This window comes from Canis lupus, chromosome 38 (assembly GCF_011100685.1).
Source record: "Canis lupus familiaris isolate Mischka breed German Shepherd chromosome 38, alternate assembly UU_Cfam_GSD_1.0, whole genome shotgun sequence".
Lineage (NCBI taxonomy): Eukaryota > Metazoa > Chordata > Mammalia > Carnivora > Canidae > Canis > Canis lupus.
The window spans coordinates 23494989-23520485 of NC_049259.1; the positions used below are offsets into that span (position 1 = coordinate 23494989).

Here is a 25497-nt window from a genome sequence, read left to right on the forward strand (position 1 = left end):
TTTGTTTTTAACCTCTCTATGGTCTGTAATGTCAGGCATCTGTTAATTTTCCTGTCTTTTTCTTTTCACAGAGCCAGTTGACCAAGAACCCTCTGCCTTTCTCTGGTTTTGCTCAGTTGCTCCTTCGCTGATTGGAAGGCTATGGATGTGACACTTTAGTTCCAAACTGGGGATCCTCTTCCATCTCTCCTCTTCTGGATTCACTATCTCCTTTATCTTTATCTAGATAAAGGAAAGATCCTTTATCTTTCTTAATGGTGTACACCCTCATTTTAATGGCTTCCCGAGAAAGAGGAGATAGGGGCAAAATGCTGAGATTTTACATGTTGGAAAATGTTATTTTACTCTCACACATGATTGATAATTTGCTGAATTTATGTTTCTAGTTTAAGACACAAAAATTAGTAATGGGAAGCCTCACAAATGGAATTGAGAGGTTTGGGAAGGGGTGTGGGCAGCCCTACCACTCCTCATTGACTTGAGACCCAGCAGGAAGAGAGGGACTTGACCTTACATGGACTTTACCTTGAACATGGACCACTCTACTACTGTAGGAGGAGGACGAGGTGCTGCTCATCCCCCCAAGCAATGGCTCAGCCCATGAGAAGCCACCACATTCAGAATTCCTAGTTTCCTCCAATGGACTTGCTGTTCAGAACAACCTTCACAACTCCCCCCTTTTCTCCTTAAAAAAAGTGCTTGTCCTTTGTTCCCCAGACTTGCTTACGGTTGTGCTGCAGCTTGTTTGTCCCAGACTGCAATTCTCTTATTCTCAAATAAACCCATCTCTCCATGGTAAAATAACTGGCAGTTTCTATTTCTAAGGTGAACAGGACTAATTTGCTCTTAAAAATGTTAAGCCATTATTTCATTGTCTTCCAGCTTCTAGTGTAAAGTCCAAGGCCATTTTGATTCTTGATCTGTTCATTGCTTATTACTACATTTGGGGTTTTTTCAATCTTAAAATCTGTAAGGTCACCTTTGTAACATGGTTTTTAGAAACTCGATGAAGGTGCATTTTGCATGTGTCATGACTGCTTTGGTTGTGGGAGACAGTTGGTCTGGAAACTCATGTCCTTTTGCTCTTTGAAATTCTCTTTTACCATTTCTTTGAAAATTTAACCCTTTCTACTTATTTTTGGAGTCTATCCTAGTCAAATATTAAACATCTTCTATTTATTTTCGGTATTCATTTGTCGGCCCCTTAGTTCACTCCTGTTTGTCATTTTGTTCTGCTATTCAAGACATTTCATCAAATTTCTCCTGCAACTCTCCTATTTAATTTTTTATTTCAGGTAATGTATTTTTAATCTGTAAAAAAGCTCTTTCTGCTTCCCAGGACATGCCTTTTATACAGAACGGCTTTTATTTCACCAATACAGTGTCTTGTCATGTCCTTCTGAAAATGTTGAGTATGTATCTTTAGAAAGACTTTAATCCACTCCCTGCCCTGTATCTGCTTCTTCCATGTTCTTCTGTTACCTGTTTATTAGATGATACCTGTTTTCATGTTATTCCCAAAAGCTTGGGGATCCTTGTCCTTTGTAATGTGACTAATACACCAACACGCTATTTGGAAACTGTGTTGCGTAAAGGGCTGGGGTATGTTCGGCAGAGGGCTTTACTTTCTAGGGGGATAGAGCTGAGTGATGTGGCAAAGCTGGCTCTCTTATAAGCTTATTCTTCTAACGTAGGACACTGAACTTTCCTTATCTGTTGGTCGTTGTTCATGGAATGTCAAGTTCTCCAGGGGACAACCCTTCATTTTCCTGATTGGGAGCTGTAAGCCTTATCATCAGTGTCCTGTAAGTCTTGTTAATGTTCTTTACATCTTCCTTACCTTTTAAAAAATACTGTACCAACCTCCCCCGGCCCCCCAGCCTACCTCATCTCTGTCAGTGTCCCCAGAAAGCCACCCTCCGGCCTTCTGAGCAGGTAGGGGAGAGGCTCTGGCTATATAAATATTAAATATTTTCAACGGTGTTTTACCAAACTAATTGTACACTCTTAGGTCCAGAAAGACTTGCTCTCTCCCCTTCAAGAGCGCTTCTGGCATTCTGGGCAAGAAATCAGTGTTTCTGGTGTTTCTTCTGCCTCAGGCACCTTCCACATCTGTGATCTCTGTGCTAAGTCACACGGAGGACAGTGACCACGTATTAATCTCCTTTCCAGATTCCATGATTTTGCTGCACATGCCCGCTGTCATCTCCCTGTTTCTTGGCTGTGAATGTGAGCCTGTTCTGAACTGAAATTTAGTCAGGTTTTAGGGAAAAGCCACAAATAATTCCTATGTAAAAGTTTGTGTTTCATCGACATTCTCTCTACCCTCCAATTATATTTTTTAATTTTGAGATGATGTATTTTAGAGAGTGAGTATGCAAGTGGGGGGGTGGGGAGGGTCCGAGAGGGAGAGAGGGAGCAGACTAGCAGACTGCTGAGCACAGAGCCCAGCACAGGGCTCGATCTCATGGCCCTGGGATCACAACCTAGAGTCAAAACCAAGAGTCAAGGCTCAAGCAGCTGGGCCACCCAGGCACCCTTCTCCCCTTCAATTATATTTAACAGAATACCTATAACTTTGTTTTAAGTAATGACTAGTGTTAACCAGTATGTATAGCTTCACATTGAGTAAGAGAAGTGAGTTAATTTTCTTATAATTATTTTACAAAGAAAATATTGCTACTATTGAGCTCAAGACTTCTGGTACGTATTTGCTTCATCCTATATTCATGTCCTGTTTCCTCGATCTGTTACAGCCGGACCCCTGTGTTGCTAGTTGTCGCTTTCTCTCCAGGGATTGCTTCTGTCTGGAAGCCACCAATACTCTTCTGTTGGGAGCAAGAAATGAGGGGGAGGGCAGCTTTTTTTCTGGGCTACTACCCTATATTTCTTTATCCTGCCATTTCCCATCGATCTGGTTCTCTTCCACCTCTGGTATGAAGTGGCTTTTGTTCTGGGCTTCCCTTCTGATTCCCACTGCCTCCGAGGTACCTCATCCAGTTGATCACATTTCTTCTGCGTCTCTAGGTCATGCCATGTATTTTGTAGCCCGCTAAAAAATGTATTTCTGTTTCTAAGCACTGGCTATAGGATCCTACTTCAAAGTTTTTTCCCTTCTAGGGTTTGGTAGGGGTGGGGCTGCTGAGTGTGGGGAGGAAACATGCTCTATGCATTCATTATTCCAGAGTGAACATCAGAGACAGAGGTTCCATTTTCTTTATAATTTTTGAAGCTTTTTTTTTTTTCAAGAGTGAGAGTATTGCTTTTGTAATCAGATAAATGCCAATTAATATGTCACTGTTTCAGAATTTAAAAAAGACAAAAACAGGTGGCCTCCCTCTCAGATGCTCATCCTGGCCAGCATGGAGGTGCTCACGTGTGTAGCACCCTGTTGTGGCATCACCCTAACTTTAGAGGGTAACCCCAGGAGCACATCCAAGTTTGACCTTGCTTTTGGCATTTAGTCAGAGTCTACTATTTCTTTCTACCTTGGTCTTTAGTCTTTGCAAAGTCAATAGCTAAAAATGTTGTATACCATTTTTGGGGCAACTCCGAGCTTGGAGGAGAATAATCATCACATGATAGCATACACGGTCACCTCCAATCTGGCTGACAGCATCAGGAATCTGGACAAAGCAAGCCACTGGCTTTAAAAAAAATCCAAATATGCATTTTCAAATATAGTTAATCATTCTGTGGCTTTAGATCAAAATAGCTTTATATGTTTTACATGTTAAAATTCAATCAGTTGAGGTATACATTACATTTATTACTTCAAAAGTAAAATGCATGAGCAATTGACGATTGGGAATTGTTGATTTTGGGGACAAATTTAAGAGTTTTGGGAAAATCACATTTCAGATAACTATCGAGGGTTGTATGTTGATTTTTAGTTTTGGAAAGAATGTTATATGTTGTAAAGCCAATAAATACTTAGACAATTTAAATATACAAAGCAGAATGATGGAAATTAGGTGTCAGAATTCTAGTCTTTGTAAAATTATCTGGTGTTCTGTATTCATGATTTTATTTTATTTTATTTTATTTTATATTTTATTTATTTATTCATGAGAAAGGCAGAGACATAGGCAGAGGGAGACGCAGGCTCCATGCAGGAAGCATGACATGGGGGCAGCCTGGGTGGCTCAAATCCCATGTCAAATCCCACATCGGGCTCCCTGCATGGAGCCTGCATCTCCCTCTGCCTGTGTCTCTGCCTCTCTCTCTCTCTCTCTCTCTCATGAATAAATAAATAATTTTTTTTTTAAAAAAAGGGAAGCATGACATGGGACTCAATCCCGGGTTCCCAGGATCACACCCCAGGCCGAAGGCGGCGCTAAACCACTGAGCCACCCAGGCGGCCTGTATTCATGATTTTAAATAAAACAATTGTGAAGCCCTATAGTTTTAGCTTTTTAATTCTATTTAAGTCCTTAATTTACAGCTTGATTTTAATTTTGCCACCACGCTCATCGATTACCCTCTTCAGGATAAATTATTTTTAATCCATATTTAATGAAGAATATGAATAGAAGAAAGCGTTAGAGAAAAGTGAGGTGTATCCCTCAAGATGATTTTGTTCTCTGCCAGTCTCTGTGTCTCACGTGAGGAGTGAGCACACCCACCTGGTGTCCCAGGCGTGTGACCACGGCAGCAACCCAGCATCTACAGTGAAGAGTAAGTATCCCTCCTTGGAATGTCTGGTGTTTAAATACGAATACCGGATGTTCAATATCAGTAAGATTTTCATTTCAGTAGCCCAGAAACCTAGTCTGATGGTATTAGGCTTCAGCATTAGCCTCAGTTGAGTACTTGAACTTTCAGCTGTTGAGTATTTGGCCAACATACGTCGTATCTGCACCTCTGTACATTAACATCATTTGACTAAAATGAATTAGAACAGAAGAGACTGGGGGCACCTGGGTGGCTCAGTCGGTTGAACATCTGACTCTTGGTTTTGGCTCAGGTCGAGATCTCAGGGTCCTGGGATCGAGCCCCACGTCGGGTGCTCGGCGTGGAGTCTGGTTGGGATTCCTTCACCCTACATCTCTGCTCCTGCTGTTCCCCCTGTGTGCGTTCTCTTTCTCTCTCTGATACATAAAAAAACAAAAACAAACCAAACTAGAACAGACTAGAATGAAAAGCATCAGAATGCATTGCAAGTAGTAAGGATAAATAGTATTCTGTGAACTCTTTCAGCTTGTAGATGTATGCATGCACACTGCGTTACATTAGACCATGCATTCCTTACCGAGGGCTGTGGGTCATGGTGAAGAATTTGAAATCACGGTACTAGAAAGAGGGCAGGTGCTTGTTACTGAGCAGGAGGGTAGGCAGTAAGTGCTGGAATTGCTAACAAAAGATACAGTGATGCGAGGCATGGGGATTTTTTTTTTGTTTTTTTTTGCAAGGCACCGCGCCTATGTGACCTTAGTGCAATAGCGATAGAGTGCAAGCAACTGTGGGAGAAAGGTAGGAGTCAACAATTGGCGAAATAATATAAAAATGGTCAGGAGAAACTGGAGAGGTAAGAATCTAGAGATCATGATGATAATATGCTATCTTAACACTTTTTTGTGGTTACCGCAGCAATTTCTACCGTCTTCAGTCTAGTTGATTCTTACGACAGCCAAATGGGAAAGACAGAGGAGATGTTGGTAAACCCCATTTCGTAGAACAGGAAAGACTCAGTCACTTCCTTAGAGATCCTCAGCTGGGGAGGAGTAAAAGTGTGTCTTAAACTCAAGCATCTTATGATTTTATGCTCTTAAGGAAAGAAAGCAGTTGAGAAGCGAAGGGTGGTGGCCTGGGGCTGGGGAAGCCAACTACAGCACCCGCTTTCTGGCACCTGGTGCTCCTCGAGGCACTGTTTCAGATTCGTGACCACACTGTGCCTGGAGGATCCTCCAGAAGCCACCTTGCCGTCCTGACCCTCCAGACCATCCAAGGAAAGAGACCCTGAGCCACGCGTAGAAACCGGAGGGATGGCTGGAAGCCGGAAGAGCAGCCTGGAAATCTCTGAGGGCAGTGGCTGCCTCAGGTGGATGGGGTTGGACTCTGGGTTTGTTATGATATGACTGGAAGTTTATGGAGATGACGTTGCTTTGTTCTTACTCTAATAGAAATCTAAAGAATTTGTTTCGTCACTTGCAAAGGATTTTCACGTTTCTTGTCTCACGTGTCTGTCACAAACTTTGGATATGTTTTATAGATAAGGAAACTGTGTCTTAGGGAAGCTAAATAATTCATCCAAATGTAGATGGTAAGAAGTTCGGCAGGACCCAGATGGAGTCTCTTTCTTCCACTACTTATGTTCCATTCCCGTCACTCAGCCAACCTCCAAAAAGCACTACCTGACTTTTGACATAGCTAAGTTGGCAGATGCAGATTTTCTGTTGAGAAGGTCAAACGGACAAAGGCACGTTTTGGTAACTAGTCCAGAATAAAATTTTTATTTACTTAGTAAAAGTGCAGGGTACCTTTATTTTGGGTTCTCTTGGATTTCACCATAAATCTTTTAAAAAATAAAGCCCGTAGTTGAATCTATGTAAGAGTGAACCATAATGAGCTATTTCAGAGATACTTAGACACAGCCCTACTTTTTAAATGAACCTCGAGGAGAGCACAGCCTGTGAGGACCATATCTCTGGGTACAAATGAGACGTGACCCAGCAGGTGCCGCTCTGCACTAAAGCCCCGCGGCACTGCCCAGTTCACATGTGTGTCCGTGAAGACCCCAAGGGGAAGTTTGCTGTAGTGTCGTGTGAATGCAAGAGTGGGGGATAGCGGGGTGGAGGAAGTGGGTGGACTGATTCCTTCATCAGAAGGCTCATAGGAGAGCAGCTTTGGTTTGGGGTTTCAAAATGAGTCACAATGAGAGGTTTCCATCCAGGGGCCGTAAGCAGTAGAAGGGCCTGAGGATGGGAAAGGGGAAGGGACCAGTCACTAGGTGTGGTTGGGGTGGAAGGCAGTGTGGAGTGGAGGACACGCTGAGGGCAGGGGTCCTGGAAGTGGAGATGGCCAGCGAACCATGTCCCGTTAGTTCAGGGCCTGGTGGGTCTTAAGTCATGGTAGGGAGGATGGATGACTAGAATCTCTTTGGTTGTCTCTAAGTTACGGATGACCACATTGTCCTTACCACGTACACCCTCCCGACCCTCTCCCACTCTTCCCTGCTGCGGACTCTCTCCTTTATTCCCCTGCTCTTGTTGCTTCTTTCTGCCCCACGAAAGCCCCTCCCGAGGCAAGCCCATCTCTCCCTGACGGGCCAGTCACTCACAGATTGTATCACCACGCGTCTCTTGTATGGTCTCATAAATGCCAGTGTGATGTATTTGCCACTACAGCTTTAACTAGATCATGGAGGGATTTTAGTCACTTTCTGAGAATGTTTCTCTGACATGATCAGGGAAACAGGTTTCCTTTTTCCCCTATTGCCAACCTGGAGCTAAAGGGGAAAAGATCCAGAATTTAAGCCTACTGGATTGGTAGATGCTCTGATCTCTGATATCCATTTACTATGGTGTCTAGGATGCAGGGAGCTTGAATTGCCCATGAGGGAAGTACTTCCGCTACGACTTAAACCTGTGTAAGTGGGCGTGGGGAAACCACGTGTCCAAAACTAGTGTTACAGAATGCATTTAAAATGTTAGCCCTGTCCCGGAGCAGCCTGCCCCGGCTAATCCAGCCTCTGTCCTGATCTCATCCCGTGCACACCCACCTGTGTGGCACTGTGGGCACTGCTCTGCTTTCCTGCTCTAGAGAATCTTATAGGACCCTCATCGAAGCGGGTCTATCTGATCAGGAAAGCTTCCTGCCAGTGGCCCGGAGCAGAGCATCCTTGACCTCCTTGTTCCTCAGGGTGTACACCACAGGGTTCAGCAGCGGGGTGATGACCGTGTAGGTCACCGAGATCAGCTGGTCCTCATCCCTGGAGTTCTCCGACTTGGGCTTGAGGTAGGCGATGGAGGCGCAGCCGTAGTGGACGATGACCACGGTGAGGTGGGAGGCGCAGGTGGCAAAGGCCTTCTTCCGGCCCTGGGCAGAGGGGATCTTGAGGATGGTGGAGATGATGAGGACGTAGGAGATGAAGACCAGCCCCATGGGCACCAGGATCACCAGCACACTGATGATCAGAGTCAGGATCTCATTGGCTGTGGTGTCGATGCAGGAGAGCTTCATCACGGGTCGGATGTCACAGAAGAAGTGGGCCACCCTCGTGGCACAGAAGGGCAGCCTGAACACAGCCAGCACCTGTGTCATGGCTACGATCAGGCCAATGCTGCAGGCTCCCCCCACCAACTGGATGCATATTCCTTTGCTCATGATGACTGCGTACCTCAAGGGGTCGCAGATGGCCACGTAGCGGTCGTAGCCCATGGCCGTGAGCAGGAAGCAGTTGTTGATGGCCAAGGTGATGAAGAAGAACATCTGGGTGGCACAGCCTGCCAAGGAGATGGGCTGACTCAGGCCTAGGAGGTTACAGAGCATCTTGGGTATAATGACGAGGGTGTACACGGTCTCCGAAACAGACAGCGTGCTCAGGAAGAAGTACATGGGCGTGTGGAGGCGGCGGTCAACACTAATGACGGTCACGATGACCACGTTGCCAGCCAGGGTGAAGGTGTAGAGCACAAGGAACACGACGAACAGGGTGAGCTGGTGCTCGCCGAAGCTCGAGAAGCCCTGGAAAGTGAACTCGCTCACCAAAGTGTGATTCTTTCCCTCCATTAAGTCATAGGTAGTAGCTAAGAAAGAAAGGAAGAAAAAAAATCACGTGAGGAACATAGACGGGTGGTTTCTCCCGGCCAGGCTGGCCAAGCTTTTGTGGTCCGTCGGCCCGGGTCTCCGTTTATCTAAATTCGCATTCATGTTCATTTCTTTGGGGCGTAGAGAGTGGAAACACTGTTTTCTCACTAAGAGAAAGGACGTGGCGTTTCGAGTCGAGGGCGGTAAGCACCTCCCCTCAGGGGCTGACCTGTCCTGGGTGAGGAATCGCCGTCTCCAGCCCAGGCCCCGCATCTTCCTACGACTGTAGTGATGACACCGTTGTCGAGTCATTCATATGAACAGGATACCGAAGTTTTAAATGTTTCCATTAAATTCAGAAAATTGTCAATTTCGTCGAGGTTCGGTCGTGCGGGGGGCTGGGGCGCAGGGAGCTCCAGGGTCTGCGGCCACCAGCTCGCTCCCGAGCAGCTAGGGTTGAGGTGCAGCACCTGCGCCGCATTCCCCTTCCAGTTCTGCTGGTCCCGCTCCCCTCAGCCTCCAGCCTCTTCCTACATACCCGTCAGTGTTCAGAGCCACCCAAAGCCCACGATGCCCTCTAGAATCGTCTGGCCGCCCCCACCCGACCTCCCGGCACCTGGCATCCTCACCCTCATCCTTGCACAGGTCGGTGGCACAGAGCAGCCCGACGACTCTTGAGTGTCGAGAGTGTCGACGGCGCCTTGTGCGTGTTGGTGACCCCAGTGCGTTCGTATGTGCTTAACGTCGTTGCCGTCGGGTGGAGCAGGGCCAACAAGGATACCTGGTGGTCTTCGGATGCAGTAACTGGCCCGGAATTGCCTGGGGACAAAATAAAAAGGGTTTGAAGCCGAGTCCTGCAATCCTGTTCCCGTTGTTGCCCTCATGGCCCAAAGCTGCACCCCTGAATCACACGCGCCAGGGCCAGGTCCCATTGTTCTGCGACTGTGGCGTGCTTCATGTGGGGCCTGGGGTCTGGGCCGGGGTCCTTACAGGTCATGTGCTCTGCCCAGTGAGTGGCCGTTAGGAAGCGGAGTGTGGGGCGCCACAGCGAGGTTTCCCCTAAAGAGGAGGACTGAGTGTCTTTAGACCCCGTGTCCTCGTCTATCTGTGCACCTGACGGCAGCCAACTGCCACAGGACGGGGATGAACTCTAACCTTGAAATTATGGCCCTGGAAGAAAGCAGGACACTATTACCATCCGGGCGGAAAACACACCAAACGTGGTGCGGTTCTTCTGACAGCCTTTGCCCAACTACCAACCACCCCATAATCGTGTAAACAGGTGAGCTACAAAAAAAATAAATTCAATAATAGAAACGACGGTGTTGCCTAAATGGTCCATTTCGCCTGGAAGTAAAGCAGGTCACCCCCACTGCGGGATGGCGTACTAGGGGGTAAGTAGCAGAGGTCAGCGTTTTGAGCGCTTTTAAAATTAGTCTGCTTTTCAGAAATACGCCACTTTTAGTAAAGGGAATCTGCAGGAGGGTGTAAGGGAGTGGCGTGGCTAACGCCTCCGCTCCTGAGAGTACGTTATGGAAGAAAATGCTGTGACGTTGAAAAAAAAACAAAAACAAAAACAAAACCCCAAAAACTTACGTGGGGTCTCAGGGACCGTTTCTATAGGAGGAGGGTGGTTTGGCGTCGAGGCGCCCGCCGTGCGCAGCGGCTGACTGTAAAGCTGCTCCGTGAAGCTTCGGCGGCAGTGGCTCGGGCCGGTGACTGGTTCAGGGAACGGGGCCCAGGAATCACAGCTCAGCAGTGCCGGGGCCCCACTTCCTAGTAGTCAAGATGCCCTTCAGTCCCGGGGAGTCCTGATTCCTTAGGGTTGGCAGGGCATCTTTGGAAACGCCACATCCAGGAGGAAAACAAATATTTCTAGACACCGGAACCCTTCTCAGCCCAGCCCTGTACAACCTTAAAACCCATATATATGTGTTGTGGTTCCTCCCGTGACCCTTTGTAAACCCTTGAAGTCGTCTTTGAAAGCTCGCTTACTTTTCCTCCTGCAAATCTGTGGGTCCACAGATAAATGGGAGGAGAGGCCAGAGACGTGGCCCCTGGGTGACAAGTATTCCCTAATCATGGTCGTGGAGAAAAGGCACCTGGATGTATGTGGTCCTTGGACCTGCCCCAGGGCCAGTCCGGGGACGGAGGTTAGTAGGAAAGTCACGGGGGACTCCTGGGACAGTAGACGTTCCCTCCAGCTCGAGGACGAGCTTTTAACACTCAGGGTAAGTTCTCTGAAAACCCTCTCTCGAGGTTTCTGGGTGCCCTTCCCTGAGCACCCAGGGCTGCAGGAAGCCGACAGCCGGTGCCAGGGGACCTCGTTATGTGTGGGGCTCGTTTCCCACGTCACCTGGGCCTGCGCTTTGGGAACCGCACAGCACTTTCCCTGCACGTAGGAACAGCAGCGGCTTATTTGTCAGGTTTTATTTTTTAAATAAATATTCTATTTTTATACAGTGGGGCCTTGGAAAACCATGGTTACAAAGCCCAAGTGAGCTCTAGCTAAGAGCCACTGCTTGGATTCCAGGAACCCGTGCGGTTTTCCCAGTCGTCAAGGACCCTGCTCAGTATCAGAAGCTGGGGTGTGGTGAGGGGTTTTTTTTTTGTTGTTGTTTTGTTTTAATTATTCCTTAAACTTAAACAGTCAAATCTGGCTATCGTTTCTCTCCCGTGGGATTCAGAAGTGGAAAAGCAAAGCTCAGTAGACCTCTCTAGACGGCCGGGAGACCACTGCGTGAGCTGGGATTTCCCCCTCAGGGACCATCAGGCTGCGCCTCTCAGGCCTGTCACCACGCTGGCCTCCGGGCCCCAACCCCATGCACTTCTTTTCCTTGACAGTATCTTATTCTCACTATTTTTTGTTTAATGTTATGAAACTAAAACTGAGATGTGGGCATCTCGGTGGCTCAGCGGTTTAGCGCCACCTTCGGCCCAGGGCGTGACCCAGGAGTCCCGGGATCGAGTCCCACGTCTGGCTCCCTGCAGGGAGCCTGCTTCTCCCTCTGCCTCTGTCTCTGCCTCTCTCTCTCTCTCAAATAAATAAAATCTTAAAAAAAAAAAAAACTGAGACATATTAAAAACATTAGGTTTATGTGAGCAAAAATCCAGTCCAGCAGCCCCGAACGGGAGTGGTTAGGAGTGCTCTCCCAGCAGGAGCTCGCAGAGATGCTTTTAGAGAAAAGGTGGAAGCAAAGTGAGGGCAGAGCAACTGGCTGTAGCGTCAAGCCTACTTGGCTCTTTGTGATTGGTTCTCCTTAGTGTCTTGATTTCATGACCTTGAGGCATTTATAGGCTTAGATTTTGGTTCCTGGGCAGCCCTGGTGATCCTGGGGACCCAGGATCCAGTCCCGCTTCGGGCTCCCTGCATGGAGCCTGCTTCTCCCTCTGCCTGTGTCTCTGCCTCTCTCTCTCTGTATCTTTCATGAATAAATAAATATAATATTACAAAAAAAAGATTTTGGTTCCTTTATGTAGGCCCGGTGGCGACATCAGAGCTGCCCAGCCTGTGGCCTCTGTGCTTAACCCATCTAACCTACAGACCCTTGTCAGTCCTTCCGAGTTAATTTTTCAACAGTCGGCAGAAAGGAAGTGCCTATATTCATATCTTGACAAACCTGAAAAACATCCCTGGTTTTTTTTTTTTTTAATTTTTTTTTTATTTTATTTTTCTCTATTCCCACTTCCTTCTCTACTGAACTTGTCATTTTTTAAATTTAGAAGAGTATAACATGGAGTTTATAGCAAATACAAAAAAAAAAAAAAAAATGTTGGTTACCATTTGCCCGTATCCCTATCTGTATCAGAGACCTAAGAGGAAAGATGAGCCAAACTAGAATTTTGTAGGCAACTCAAAATTTTTCTTTGAATTGTCATCAATGAAGCTAGCATCTCACCCTCTCCTCTTGTTTTTTTGTAGCCAAATGGTTTCTTCATTTGCCTTACAGCGTTTGCTGGTTCAGCGTCCAAGTAGGATTGGCTTGGATTAGGTGGTCTCTCGCTTCTGGGTCACCTTGCTGGTTTCTCCTTCCCTCTAGTGAGAACAGAGAAATTGTCACCCTGGGAGTCACCGGAGACACAAATCGATTTGAGGCATGAGGGGGGCCTCCCTCCCCTAAATGGAAGCCACCATCATGCCTCTTGGGCCAGAGACCAGCAGGGCACCTTTGCCAACACACCTTCAGGGCAGGGGGAGCTTCCTGCCGGCACAGTCTGAGCTCCCCCGCCCCCAAATTAGGCCTCGTTAGAGGAGGGTGCTCTAGTAACCCTAACTTTCCAGTAGAGAAGGTGTCCTTTTACCTTTCAAGGGGTGAAAAAAGAAATCTGGCCAAATCCTGAGTTTATGAATCACTGAGAAAGGGGGAAGGGCCGCGGTTAGGGCTCTGCTGAGCAGCTGGCGGCCAGCAGGTGTCTCAAGGGGTGGCCGCGCCACCTCCAGGGAGGCTGAGGCCTGGCCCCAGGCAGGTGTCCTCGGCCACGTCTGCCAGGGCCTGTGCCGAGCTCGGCCATCCAGCATGCAGGTCGGTGGCACAGCACAGAGCTCCGGGCTCAGGGCGGCGGGCGGCGGGGATGGGCCTTGCGGGGACCAGTGCCCTATAGCTGCGGCCCAGCTGGGGCTCGCCCTCAAGCCAGTCTGTGATGCCAAGCAAGCACCTGAAATGCTGCCACCTGGTCCCCGCAGGTGGCCTGGGCTTCCCCTCCCTGCCCGGTGCTCCGGCTCCAAGGGCAGGCCGTGGGGGGCAAGTGGGACAGAAGCCGCATGATTCCCTGTGACCGGGTCGGGGACTTGGTCCCCACATGGGCCGCACCAAGCCTGCTGGGTCTCCAGGGCGGGGGTGCTGCGCAGGCAGGGAGGCAGGTGGGACGTCCCTTGGTGCCCAAGCCATCTGCCCCAGCCACTTAGCCGGCGGCCTGAGACGGGCCAGACTCAGAGGGAGACGAGGTTAAAACCAGGCTGATTTCGGACGTTCCTACTTCGGGGTTTGCAGGACCCTAACGTCCTGTGTGAAATGCTCGCGTGCTGGGGATTCCTGGAGCACGACGGGGGACGTGCACGCCTCCCCAGGCGGGAGGTCTCCCATCCCCACCGAATCCCACCTTGGCGACCTGGGGTGGTACCAACGTCGAAGGGACACGATGCGTTCAGAGGCTGGGCGACGACCGCGAGGCACAGACGGGGCCTCAGTCTTGGCACGACTCGTGAAGCTCCGCCTTGGCTGTCCGACCGAGGCCGCGTGGCGAGGAGCCCGTGGGGGTTCTCGTGGCCTCATGCGGCCCCGGCACGCTGTGATCTTTGTTTTAAGATCTTTATCTTTTTAGATATTCAACACCGCATTTAAAATCATGCAAGTTGGGCAGCGTGGGTGGCTCAGCAGTTCAGCGCCGCCTTCGGCCCAGGCGTGACCCTGGAGACCTGGGATCGAGTCCCGCGGCGGGCTCCCTGCATGGAGCCTGCTTCTCACTCTGCCTGTGTCTCTGCCTCTCTCTCTCTGTCTCTCATGAATAAATAAGTAAAATCTAAAAAAAATAAATAAATGAAATCATGCAAGTTGTGAAGCGGAACAACATAAGCATCTGGAAGCTCCTGGCTCGCCTCTAGCGGCTGTCCCGGCCCGCCCCTCCCCGGCCTGTGCTTTTCCAATCTCATGTCGCTTTTGGTCTGATTTCAGACTTGGATTGCGTAGGTCCGTTCACGCGACATGCTGTTTGTCTATAGCCACTTCTGAGCTCCGGGAAAACATATACCGTAGGACACAGTTCACTGGAATTCGCTTTGAAAAGCTTTAGTCACGTTTCCAAGATGCTGAGGCCTCTGCGGTTTAGCGCCCGGCTGCTTAGGAAGGGTCCACGAGCTCGTGCCCCGGGCCAGGGGGTGGTACCGTGGTGGTTTCCAGTTTCCAGATCCGTGTTCTTCTAACGTGTCGTGTTCCCAGGATTTCCACGCACACACCCTTGAGCGAAGGTGTCTCCCCTTCAGGAGAGGCCCCAGCTCACGGCGGGAGGGACACATGGCCCGTGGCAGGAGCTCGACGGCCAGATGCGCTGGGCGGCTGGTGGTGTGGGCACACTCAGCGGACGGCTGGGTCCCCGGCGCACCTGTCGCTGCCAGGGGTGGGGGTGAGGGAGCTTCCCGAGTCCTCACGGGGTGAGCGTCTCTTCCAGGTTTCTTAGCCATGAATATTGGTCTGGCCCAGAACCCTCGTTCCTGTCACTGCCCCCTTTCCTACTGGGTCGTGTCTTCCTTGCTCTGTCATGACGGGTTCTTAGCTCTGGGTGCCACCCCTTTAATATAGGAATATTCGCTGCCATCTGATGGTTTTTCTTTTCCTTTCTTTTCTTTTTTAATTTTATTTATTAGTGGGATGCCTGGGTGGCTCGGCGGTTGAGCGGCTGCCTTCGGCTCAGGGCATGACCCTGGCTTTGGGCTCCCTGCTTCTCCCTCTGCCTGTGTCTCTGCCTCTCTCTCTGTGTCTCATGAATAAATAAATACAATCTTTAAAAAAAAAAAAAAAGATTGTATTTAGTAGAGGAGAAGGGAGCATGAGCAGGGGTGGGGGCACAGGGAGAGCCAGGCTCCCCACACTGGGCAGGGAGCCCTACACGGCACTGGATCCCCGGACCCCAGGTTCACGACCGAGCCACCCAGGCGCCCCTGTTTTTTCATTTTCTTAACTGCTTTTTACTGAACAGAATGATCATAATGTAGTCAAGTGTATCATTCTCGTCTTCCATCATTCACGCTCTCTGCATCTTCCTTGCGTTTTTACCTTCACGTTGCAATGATCTGACTCTCTTCTGAGCATATTAACATCCTGCTCATATTTAAGCCTGATTGCCGTATACGTGCTAAGACAGACGTCTAAATGCATTTTTCTATTTTTAAATGGACAACCAATTACCCTGGCACTTTTGTTTGGAGAGCCTCCTTTCTCCACTGGCCTCTGATTCGATCTGCCATCCCTCCCTGTCGTGCGCACACACGGGTCAGCCGAGGGACTCTTTTCTTCTCCGTTGGTCAGTTTGACTCCCTGGGACAAGGTCACACTGTCTTAGAGGTGAAAACTTTATGATCTTCTTTATCAGAGAGATCAGTTCCTCCTCCTTTCTAGGTAGTTGGACCCTTGCTTCTTCATCACATTTTAGGTCAAGTTTGGAACTGGGCTAAATCCAAACATCGCGAGGGGGATGGATTGATACAGGCTGTCTCTCCATATACTGAAACGTCTTCAATCTTTTGTTGGAGGTCCTCAAGATCGCCATCAAACTAGGCGATTGTCCAGGAAGGACTTCCCGGATGCAGAAAAATGGCTGTGGTTGTGATTAGGATATACTGCAGTGGCGAGGTGCCGATGCGAGCCAGTGAAGGAGGAGGAGCCGGGGGCGAAAAGTCCAGGAGAAACCCCGTTTCAGCTTCCAAGTGTCCTTTCCCGGTGGGGTCACGGGGACATGTGTGAACGTCCAGGGCCAGTGCACGGCAGCAAGTGCAGGGTGGTGTCCCCCAGGGGATCTCAGGGGTCTTGTTGGGGGTCACTCCCACGGCCCTGCAACGCCTGCCTCACTCAGCTGCGGTGCTCCGGCTCCGGTCCTCGGGGCAAAAGCAGGTTCACCGTAGATCACGTTGTCAATATAAATGATCTGGTCAGACAGGTATCGTTGGCTCAAGGCCTCAACATACAAGACGTTTATCAAACAGAATAATTCAGGGGCTCGGAACCCTCTCCTGGGAGCTGGCCAGGAGCCTGAGCCTGGCTCAGGAGGAGCTGAGCCTGGCTCGGGAGGATGCGGGGCTTGAGCAACCCACGGCCTCCTGAGCGAACCCTTTTCTGCAGAGATGTCTTCAAAGCAAATAATTTTGTCACTTTTTTTTAAGATGCTTTTTAAAGACACAATTTCAAACTTCTCTAAGTCTTGAGAATTAGTACAAAAATTGCTCCATGTTTTGTATCGTGTAAGCTTCTCAGCCTAGGGTCCCAGCCAAGATTACCCATCGCTTTTCATTATCCTGTGTTGTCCGAGCCTTTTCATCTGAAACGGTTCCTCCGTTTCATCTGTTTCTCCACCTCGATACTCTTACAAACCACAGGCCAAGTATGTCTGTAAAATGTCTTAGTTTGGGTCCACCTGAGGAGCGCTAGAAATCCTAGTTTTTCCCTCACATTTGTCGCCGATTCCTTTTCAATTCTTTCTCGTCTGTCTTCATCCTTCTGTTTAATCTCCTTTTGCGATTAAATTCAGATTGAGTTTTTAACAAGAATGTCACACAAGTGATGCTGTATCATTCTCAGTGTGCCCTGCGGGGAGACACAAGATGTCAGTGTGTCCCAATATTAGCGACGTGACCCATTGAAGAGGAGAGCGAGAGTCTTGTCTCGCAGGGTTGAAGAATGAATCTCACGGACCAAGGAGAGTGAGCAAAGCGATAGAGTTTTACGAAGCGGGGATACAGAGAGAGCTCTCAGGAGTGAGAGGGGTCCCGACGGGAATGTGGGCCCCCCACCCACAGTCTTTTTTTCTTTTTTTTTCCACCCACAGTCTTTTATTTAGGACTGACCGGGGAGCTTGTGGCCTTACCATTCTGGTGGCGTCTTGGTTTTGACTGAGGACTGGTGATACCATCTTTAATGGCTGCTTCTTTGGGGTTGGGTCATTCTTCGTTGGTCACAGGTGACTGCCATAGAGAGACACTTCCCCCCCCACCCCCACCCCTGACACCCAGGGCCACTCAGCATTCCTGGGATTTCTGTGAGCCTGGTCACGTAGCCCCTACCCATCTCTCCCTCTCTCCCTCCCTAGCCCTGCCTGTCCCTTACTCAGTGACACCCTTCGGATGGGGGGGTCATATACTCCGGGGATGACTGCCAACGTGTATCTTGGAGGGAAGGTTGAGGAAGTTTCTTTCCAAAGGAATTTTCATATGTCAAAGTAGACTTACAGGATCCCGGGGCTCAGGCTATGATCGCCTTTTGCCCTTAGCTAAGCAACAGCATCCAAGCAGATGAGTCCCTCCGGGAAGGTCACTTTTCCTGCCTCAAGGACTTGTCAATGGGCTGTAAGTAGTAAGGAAATACAGTAATTTTTCTTGTGCCTTTGGTTCCCACATCACTATAACGTCTTCTCCACGGTGGTGCCCACCAGGCTTCTCTGTTGTGAAGAGTGTTTTCTCTTTCTTTACGGTGACTTAGTGAGAGTGATATCCTGTTCCTCCTCAGACTCTCACCCTGGAGTTTTAGGCTCCACTGATGAGTTTCTAACTCCGTTTTTCCCGCTCTAGATTGGCGTTCTATATAAGGAAGGCCTCTATTTAGATACAACCAGATTTAGATAGTGTAGGTGCTACTAGATAATGGCAGATGCTATAACATTATCTTGACGTCCAGATCATCACAGAATTGGGCAGTGGGGACTGCCTTCGTCTGGCTGCTCTGTTCCTCTGACCTGTCTCCGTTATTCATTAATAACCTCCTTATACACCAGCCCAACAAGATGGTCCAGGTTTGTCTTGTATTTCGCCGGCGTTGGCCCTGGAATCAGCTATTTCTGCAGGGAGCTCTAGTACCTTTCGGCGGAGGATTGTGGTAGAAAGTGGATCTGGGTGGTAGGTGTAGCTACTGCCATCGCTGTGCGATTCCTTTTAGACTCTCGCTGTGAAAAAACTAGAAAGTGGTGTGTGTCTCGGTGTCTGCCTTCGCATCTACATCTTAAAATCCATGATTTCATAATGGTATCTGCACCTCAGGCTATCTCACAGGTACGCTGCTCTTGCCCCTTCCCGCATTTATGGGTCCTGTCTACGGCAGTAAGAAAGCTGGTTCATATTTTCAATATATTTGCACATTTGCTCATCTAATATACATAGAAAGTTGCTTCTAAATTGCTCACCTCTGCTGAGTCAAAAACCAAACCTACTAAATAGAATTTAGAAATGTTCTAGGCATATACCTGAGCGTGTGTTTTTGTAATCCAAATGGACTATATCCTGTGTACGGTTATAAACTTTTTCATGTAACAATGCACTTGAGATGTCTTGACAGATCAGCATGTGAAGATCTATGCATTCATTTGAACAGCTGCACATTGTAGAATAAGGATACAACATAATTTACTTAACCCATCCTGTATCAGCGCATAGTCAAGCTTTGCGGGTTTTGACATTTTTTTCAGGAATATTCCAGAGAATCACTCTTCCTGTATAATTGTGCGCTCCCGTGAGGGTATCTGTAGGATATGTTCCTGAAGGTGAAATTCCTGGTGCATTTAAGAACTTAATAACTACCGCTAAACTGAAGCCAAAATCGGATGTACACATCCATATGGCATAACTGAGAACTCTTCCTTAGTCACACTTGCACCAACCACAGGCTTTGACCAATTATTTTGGTGTTCGGCGAGCTGACAGGTAAAGAGGCTCTATTAATTTTTGAATTTTTATTTCTCTAATTAAGAAAGAGGCTGGGTATCCTTTCATATGCTTGTTAGTCATTTGCACTTCCTTTGCTGTGACTGTCCCTTTACATATCTTGCTCATTTTTTGTATTGTCATTTTCTTGTAATGAGTTCTATAATAGGGAAATATGCCTTCTATCATACATGTTGCAGATTGCTTGCTTCCATTTATCACTTTTACTGAGTTTATGGGTCTGAAATTTTATTAGTATTGTATTTATGTGTGCATCAGGGCCTTCCGATCTACAAGACTATTTTTTTCTGAAGTATCCGTATTTTCATTTGTACCTTTTATGCTTCAATATGTGATTCATCTGGAATTTAATTGGTTGTAAGAAACAAACGTAGAAATATTTCTTGAAATAAAATCAGATATACCTTTTATTATTCCCCAATCTAGGCATTGTCTCAACACCATTGAAAGGAGAGCAGGGTTTGCCTTTCCAAAATGTGTCTCTCTGGCATGGGGATTATTTTAAGCCAGTTATTTTTAACAGCACACACGGGTGAAGCTCTGAAAACTGAGCAGAATTGTAAGAGACATTCGCATTTATAAGGGAAATCTCCAAAAAAAAATAAAATAAATAAGGGAAATCTCCATTAGTAAGGGTGTCTCCCTCTCTGAACAGGAAGATGGGGGTGACTCCATCTGTGGAAAGTCTTATCAAATCTGCACAACAACCTTGTTTACTGTGCTTTCCCTGGTCACCTCCCAGGAATCCCCCCTCCACCTCCAACGGACTCCTTGCTTGTATTTAAGGTGATGGCTTTGTTTATTTGGGGGGGGGGTTACTTAGTTTTTCTGGTTGTCTCCCATGCACATAGGAGGTATATATGCCGTTAAACTTTGATTTTCCATTAACTTGTTTTATATCAATTTTATATCAATTATTAGATCATCCAAAGAATCTAGAAGAGGGAAAACGTTTCTGTCCCTAGGTCCTACATTGAATAATAAAAACACCATATAAATCAGTACTACAGACTGCTACCATATGCAAATCCCCCCACACCTGCCCCCATCATTGTTCTCTGGAATTTCTCTAGTTATTCTCATGTTTTTTTACAATTGTTGGCGATTTTACTGATTTCTGATTTGTATTCATAGAAATTTAAGGAGAATAAACATCCTTAGTCTTCACAACACTGAGGCTTTCCATCCAAAGTAAGATTAAAAAAAATTTTTTTTATGTGTCTCATAGGGTATTAAAATCTTCTCTATGTATAAAATGCAAAAAAAAAAAAAAAAAAAGAAAATGCACATTTCCTATTCCCATGTATTTGCTATATTTTGTTTCATTTAGAAACGGGCTACTTCTATTATATTTTCTAAAGATCTATTGATTTATTGCTGATCTTTCCCACTCATTCTCACTGGTACCCTGATCCAAATAATTTCTCAATTTATAAAGTCCTACACTCTCTATCTGCGTGTGTTTCTGTCATTCCGGGCTACTGCTCCTGCTGGTGTCTCTTTTGTCCCCACCCTACTGAGGTTCCATCCCCTGTCATGGTCAATCATTGCCTTGCATTGACCTTTAATTCACTTGCCCCTGTCTTACCTGGCAAATATACCAGCTTTGGTTAAACCAAATGTTCCTTGCCCAGAGCACTTCACTGATGAAAAATGTCACTGTTGTAACTTAATTAGCATGGGTTTGCTCCTTGGTGAGTTACACACAGAAACCACACCAGGTGGAGTTGTCACAGAAAGGAAACTTTATTTGAAGCAAATAAAGAGATCCTGAGGAATAACTTTTAAAACCATGACCCCCACCCCAACCCCTCCAAGCAAGGGTGCATAGGTTCCTTTTATTTGGGGTTAGCATGAACTTTTGTTTGAGAGAGCACAAGCTGGGAGAGGGGCAGAGGAGAGGGAGAAGCAGGCTCCCCGCTGAGCAGGAGAGCACCAGACTTGCTCCAACCCAGGACCCCAGGATCCTGACCTGAGCCAAAGGCAGATGCTAAACGGACTGGGCCACCCAGGGGCCCCAGGATGAATATTTAGAAAGGGGATCCTTGTCACCATTTGTAGAGGTGGGCATAAGGTCACAAATGCATCTTCAGGAAACAGACCAATTTGTTATGTTCATGGAATTGTGCTTGGGTGGAGATTTTAGCATCACAATGGAGTAAAGGTAACTGTGGGTCCCATCAGGGGTCCAGCTCAGGTGTAAGTCAGGGTTGAGCTCCTACTGGTCTGGGGTCAGGGGGAGCTCCTCCTCAGGGAAGTTGTTACTGCTGGACGGGGTAGTTATGGTTTCCACCAAGGGATGCTTGTGGCCATCGGGTCTTTTGCCTGAGTTAGCAGGTCAGCTGGAAAGAAGAGCTGAAGGAAGATGTGGGACAAAAGTTGGTGGGTACAGGCTGGGTGGGCAGTAAAGGTCAGGTCTTGGGGTCTTGCTGGTGTCACTGATGGTCAGTTGTGATATTGTGATTTGTAAAAAACATTTGGTCAATCAGATCACCAAAAAATACCTCATATATATATTTGGTTTTCCTCCAGGCTGCTGGGCTCATTGCTCCCCAAACCCATGGAATTCCTTGAGCAGTTAGAGCAATAGGAACATCTTTTGCTACATTGAAGTATCACCTGGTGTCCCGTTCTCAGGATTCAGAGCCAGAGGGTGAAATGAAGGTCTTATTAATCATAACGAGCTCCTTCAACCACAACGGAGTCTCTGGCAATGAGGTGACTTTTGGACAATACCGAAGGATGGGGCAAGGGGTTCTGAATCAAGGTCAGGGGAACCAATCACATGATTAGAGAATTGAAACTTTCAGTCCCACCCCCAATACCTCTGGGGAAGAAAGAGGGACTGGAGGTTGAATCAATCACCAATGGCTAATGAGGGAATCAGTTGTGCCTGTGTCATGAAACCTTCATAACAATTCAGAAGAATGGAGTCCAGAGGGCTTCCAGGCTGGGGACGCAGGACACACAGTTCACAAGGATAGAAACTCCTTTGCTCAGTACCTTGCCCTATTGTCTCTTCATCTGACTGATGATGATTTGTATCCTTTAACATCCTTTATAACAGATCTGTAGCCTAGTGAGTAAACTCATTGCCCGAGTTTTGAGAGCCACTCTAGCCAATTAATCTAAGCCAAAGAAGGGATCACGGGAGCCTCTGATTTATAGCCAGTCAAGTGACAGCCTGGGCTTGCAACTGGCATCTGAAAGAAGGTGGGGTTAGTCTTGTCAGACTGGACCCTTCACCTGTGGGATCTGATGCTGTCTCCAGGTACACAGGGTCAGAATTACAGGACACTCATCTGGTATTGGAAAAATTGCTTGGTGGTGTGGAAACCACCTCCACATAAAAAATGGTGACCAGAACCCCTTTACTGGTCCTACTTAAAATTCATGACATTAACAGTAAGTGGGGTAGTGATGCTGCTGGGCAACCTGCTCTATTTCCTTACCTACCCTACGTATCTCCCCCCTCCCCGCCCCTTTTGGGATCTTTCACACATTCTCTCTTGTCCTCCAACTTCCAGAGGTTCTTCCAGAGGTTCTTCTGTATCCTCGTTTTCAGTACATGACTTTATTTTCTATCTCATTAAGAATTAAAAGCAATTAGAAGAGTCCTTGTAAGCATCGCCACCACCACATTCACCCACCACGTGTGCCTGTGCTTCGCTTCTGAGCTGAGTACACCCTCACCCTGGGGAGCACTCCATCACCCCTGGCTGGGCGCCTCTTCCTCACTCAGGGCCTGGCTCAGCAGTTCTCTCCTGTCTCCTTTGATTGATCAAATTTGTGCTAGATCACTTTTGTTTACAGACTTCTTTGTTCTTATTCCCCTTGTGCTAAAAGAATAAAAAAACAAGAACAATCTTCTTTGGTCCCATGTCCTTCTCCAGCTACAGGCCCATTTATTTACTTCCTTTCCTAACAAAACCCTTTGAAAGAAATTCCATAGTCTTCAATTACTCTTTCTGAGCTCTTGAATCCACACTAAATAGGCTTGTTCACCATTACTCTACCAATGCAGATTTTTTTTCAATGAGACTAATCACCCCATTTTGCCAAATCTAATGATCAATTCTAACCCTACTGGGCATATTGACAGCGGTTGATCCAAATGAGTAATTATTTTTTGGAAACCTGTTTTCATGTAGCTTCCAGAAAATGCCCAGAGCTTTCGTGCTTCTCATTTTGTACCCCCCTCCCCTCCCCCACCCCGCCATGTCCTCTCTCTCTCTATCTTCTTCAGTATCTTGATGTTGGAGCACCTCAAGATTCAGCTACAGACCATTTCTGTGTTTATCCTTGCAACCTAATGATCACTTCTTCTTTTGAGTTTAAACACCTCACAAATTAAATCTCCAGTCTATACTGTTTTCCAGTCTGTGAAGTTGTATGTTCAATCGTCTGCCCGTTATCCCTACTTGGATGTCCACTTGACATCTCAAGTACAATGTGCCCCAGCTGAACACAGTGGGGCTGAACTGGCCCACTCCTCACTCAAAGGCACACCTTATTCCAAGCTGCCATTGCTATAATATGGTGCTACAGCAAGGTCCTAACTAGTCTTTCCCTATTTCCCATTTGGCTCTGGGGGTTGATTTTTCCTTGCAGTTAGCAGCCACAACAAAGATGTTAATATATAATTCAAATCAAGTAATCCCTTGCTCAGATGTTCCCACAATGACTGCCCATTCTCTTTGAATAAAACTCAGAGTCTGTACCATAGCTTATAAGACCACGATGTGACTTCCCCCCTTAGTTGTCCTGGTTATTAACTCCACCTGCACTGGCTATTTGTTGCTCCTCACATATGCCAGTTAACCCTCCGTGGGCTCTTCCCATGCTCTGATCTCAGCCTGGAGTGTTCTTCCCCTGGGTTCTCTTATGGCTCAGTCCTTCCTTCATTTTTCTGCTCAAGTCACTGCAGGCCTTTCCTGACCTCCAGGATCTGGAGGTCTCTAAAAGATCTGCTCTTCTCGCTGCCAGGAAAGACTATGCTTTTGTCCTTTTTTGCTTTATCTTCAGACACTTATCCCTTACTGAGATAACATATATTACATACATACTTTGAAAATCATATATGTTCTTGAGTATGAACTGTGACGACAGGTCCTTTGTTCACAGCTTGTTTGTTTTTATTAGTGCTTTTTGCTTCCTTCTATTTAGTATTTTATCTGGTATACAGTTTCCCATCCCTTATTTTCAACCTTTATTTTGTTTCAGATAGTGGTAAGTGCTATAACCACCATAAAACAGCTAATGGGGAATGTCATTGGTTGGCATTATGGTAAATGAAGTGGTCAGGGAAGGAATCCCTGAGGACAGCTGCTCATTTCCCTTGAGGCCTGAATGATGGGGAATGAACAAGCGGGAATCTGGAGAACAGCACTCTACAGTGAAGGGATGGCAAGTATGAAGATCCTAAGTGGGAATAAACCTTCCATGGGGATGGGTGCTTGAGTAGCAGGCTATTAGCAGTAAAAGATGAGGTCCTTCCTAAAGGCATGGGTGGTACGGACAGGTGGGGCCTTTTAGGCCACCATGAGGAAAGTGGATTTTATTTTGAGTGCAATGGGAATCCATTGGATAGTTTAATCAGGGGAAGGGTGTCATCTGGTTTTCATTTTTATTTAGTTTTCTAATTTTTTGTTTTCATTTTTAGAAGATAACTTTGCTATTATGTAGAGAATTGATTGGAAAAGAACAAGAGTAAACAAGGGGAGTGCGCAGCAAGAGATTTTTCTGGATAAAAGTAGTTTCAGTGGAGGTGGAAGGAAATGGATAAATTCATGTGGTGTTTTGAAGATAGAACTGACAAAGCTTGTCAGGAGACACCAGTCTAGATGGCCCCACAGGCTCATTTTCTCTTTCCTGTTAGTAGCTTGGCAAACAGCTGACAGAGCAGTTCTAAGGAACTTGGGTGGAAGAAGACGCAGACACCAGCTGCCGAATTTTCCCTGCTGCCCTTCTCTCTACATGGCTGTTTCCACCTGGGCTATTTCCACCTGGGAGCTCCTGTTGCTAGATAATCACTTAGATGGTCCCTGTTTCTTCTTTTTTAAATAAATGTGCCATTCCCACAGTATAACCAGCCCACTTACGCACAACTATAGCTACAGGTTAATGAGAGTTTGGGAGATTGTGTGCACTCTTGAAGATTTTCTCCTTATAACTTTGTTTTGCTTAACACCCTGTAGTGCTGCTAGGATGTTATCTTTGCCCTCTTTTGCATAAAAATGTGCTGACGGATTCAGTGCTGGGGAGGAGGAGGGAAAAAAAAAGATTCCAGACAGGCTCACTGGCTTTCGGATTGAGCAACTGGGTAGAGA

At 47.1% G+C, this 25497-nt stretch overlaps 2 protein-coding genes across 2 annotated transcripts in view; one reads left to right on the plus strand and one right to left on the minus strand.

Annotated features, from left to right (window-relative positions):
• The window catches only part of OR10J5 (olfactory receptor 10J5), a 188308-nt gene that overhangs the window by 130600 nt on the left and 32211 nt on the right, over positions 1-25497 (plus strand). The window lies entirely within an intron of this gene.
• OR10J8 (olfactory receptor family 10 subfamily J member 8) lies at positions 7801-8730 on the minus strand. Its single transcript, NM_001389196.1, is given in 1 exon segment — positions 7801-8730. A coding segment is annotated over 1 exon segment (930 nt).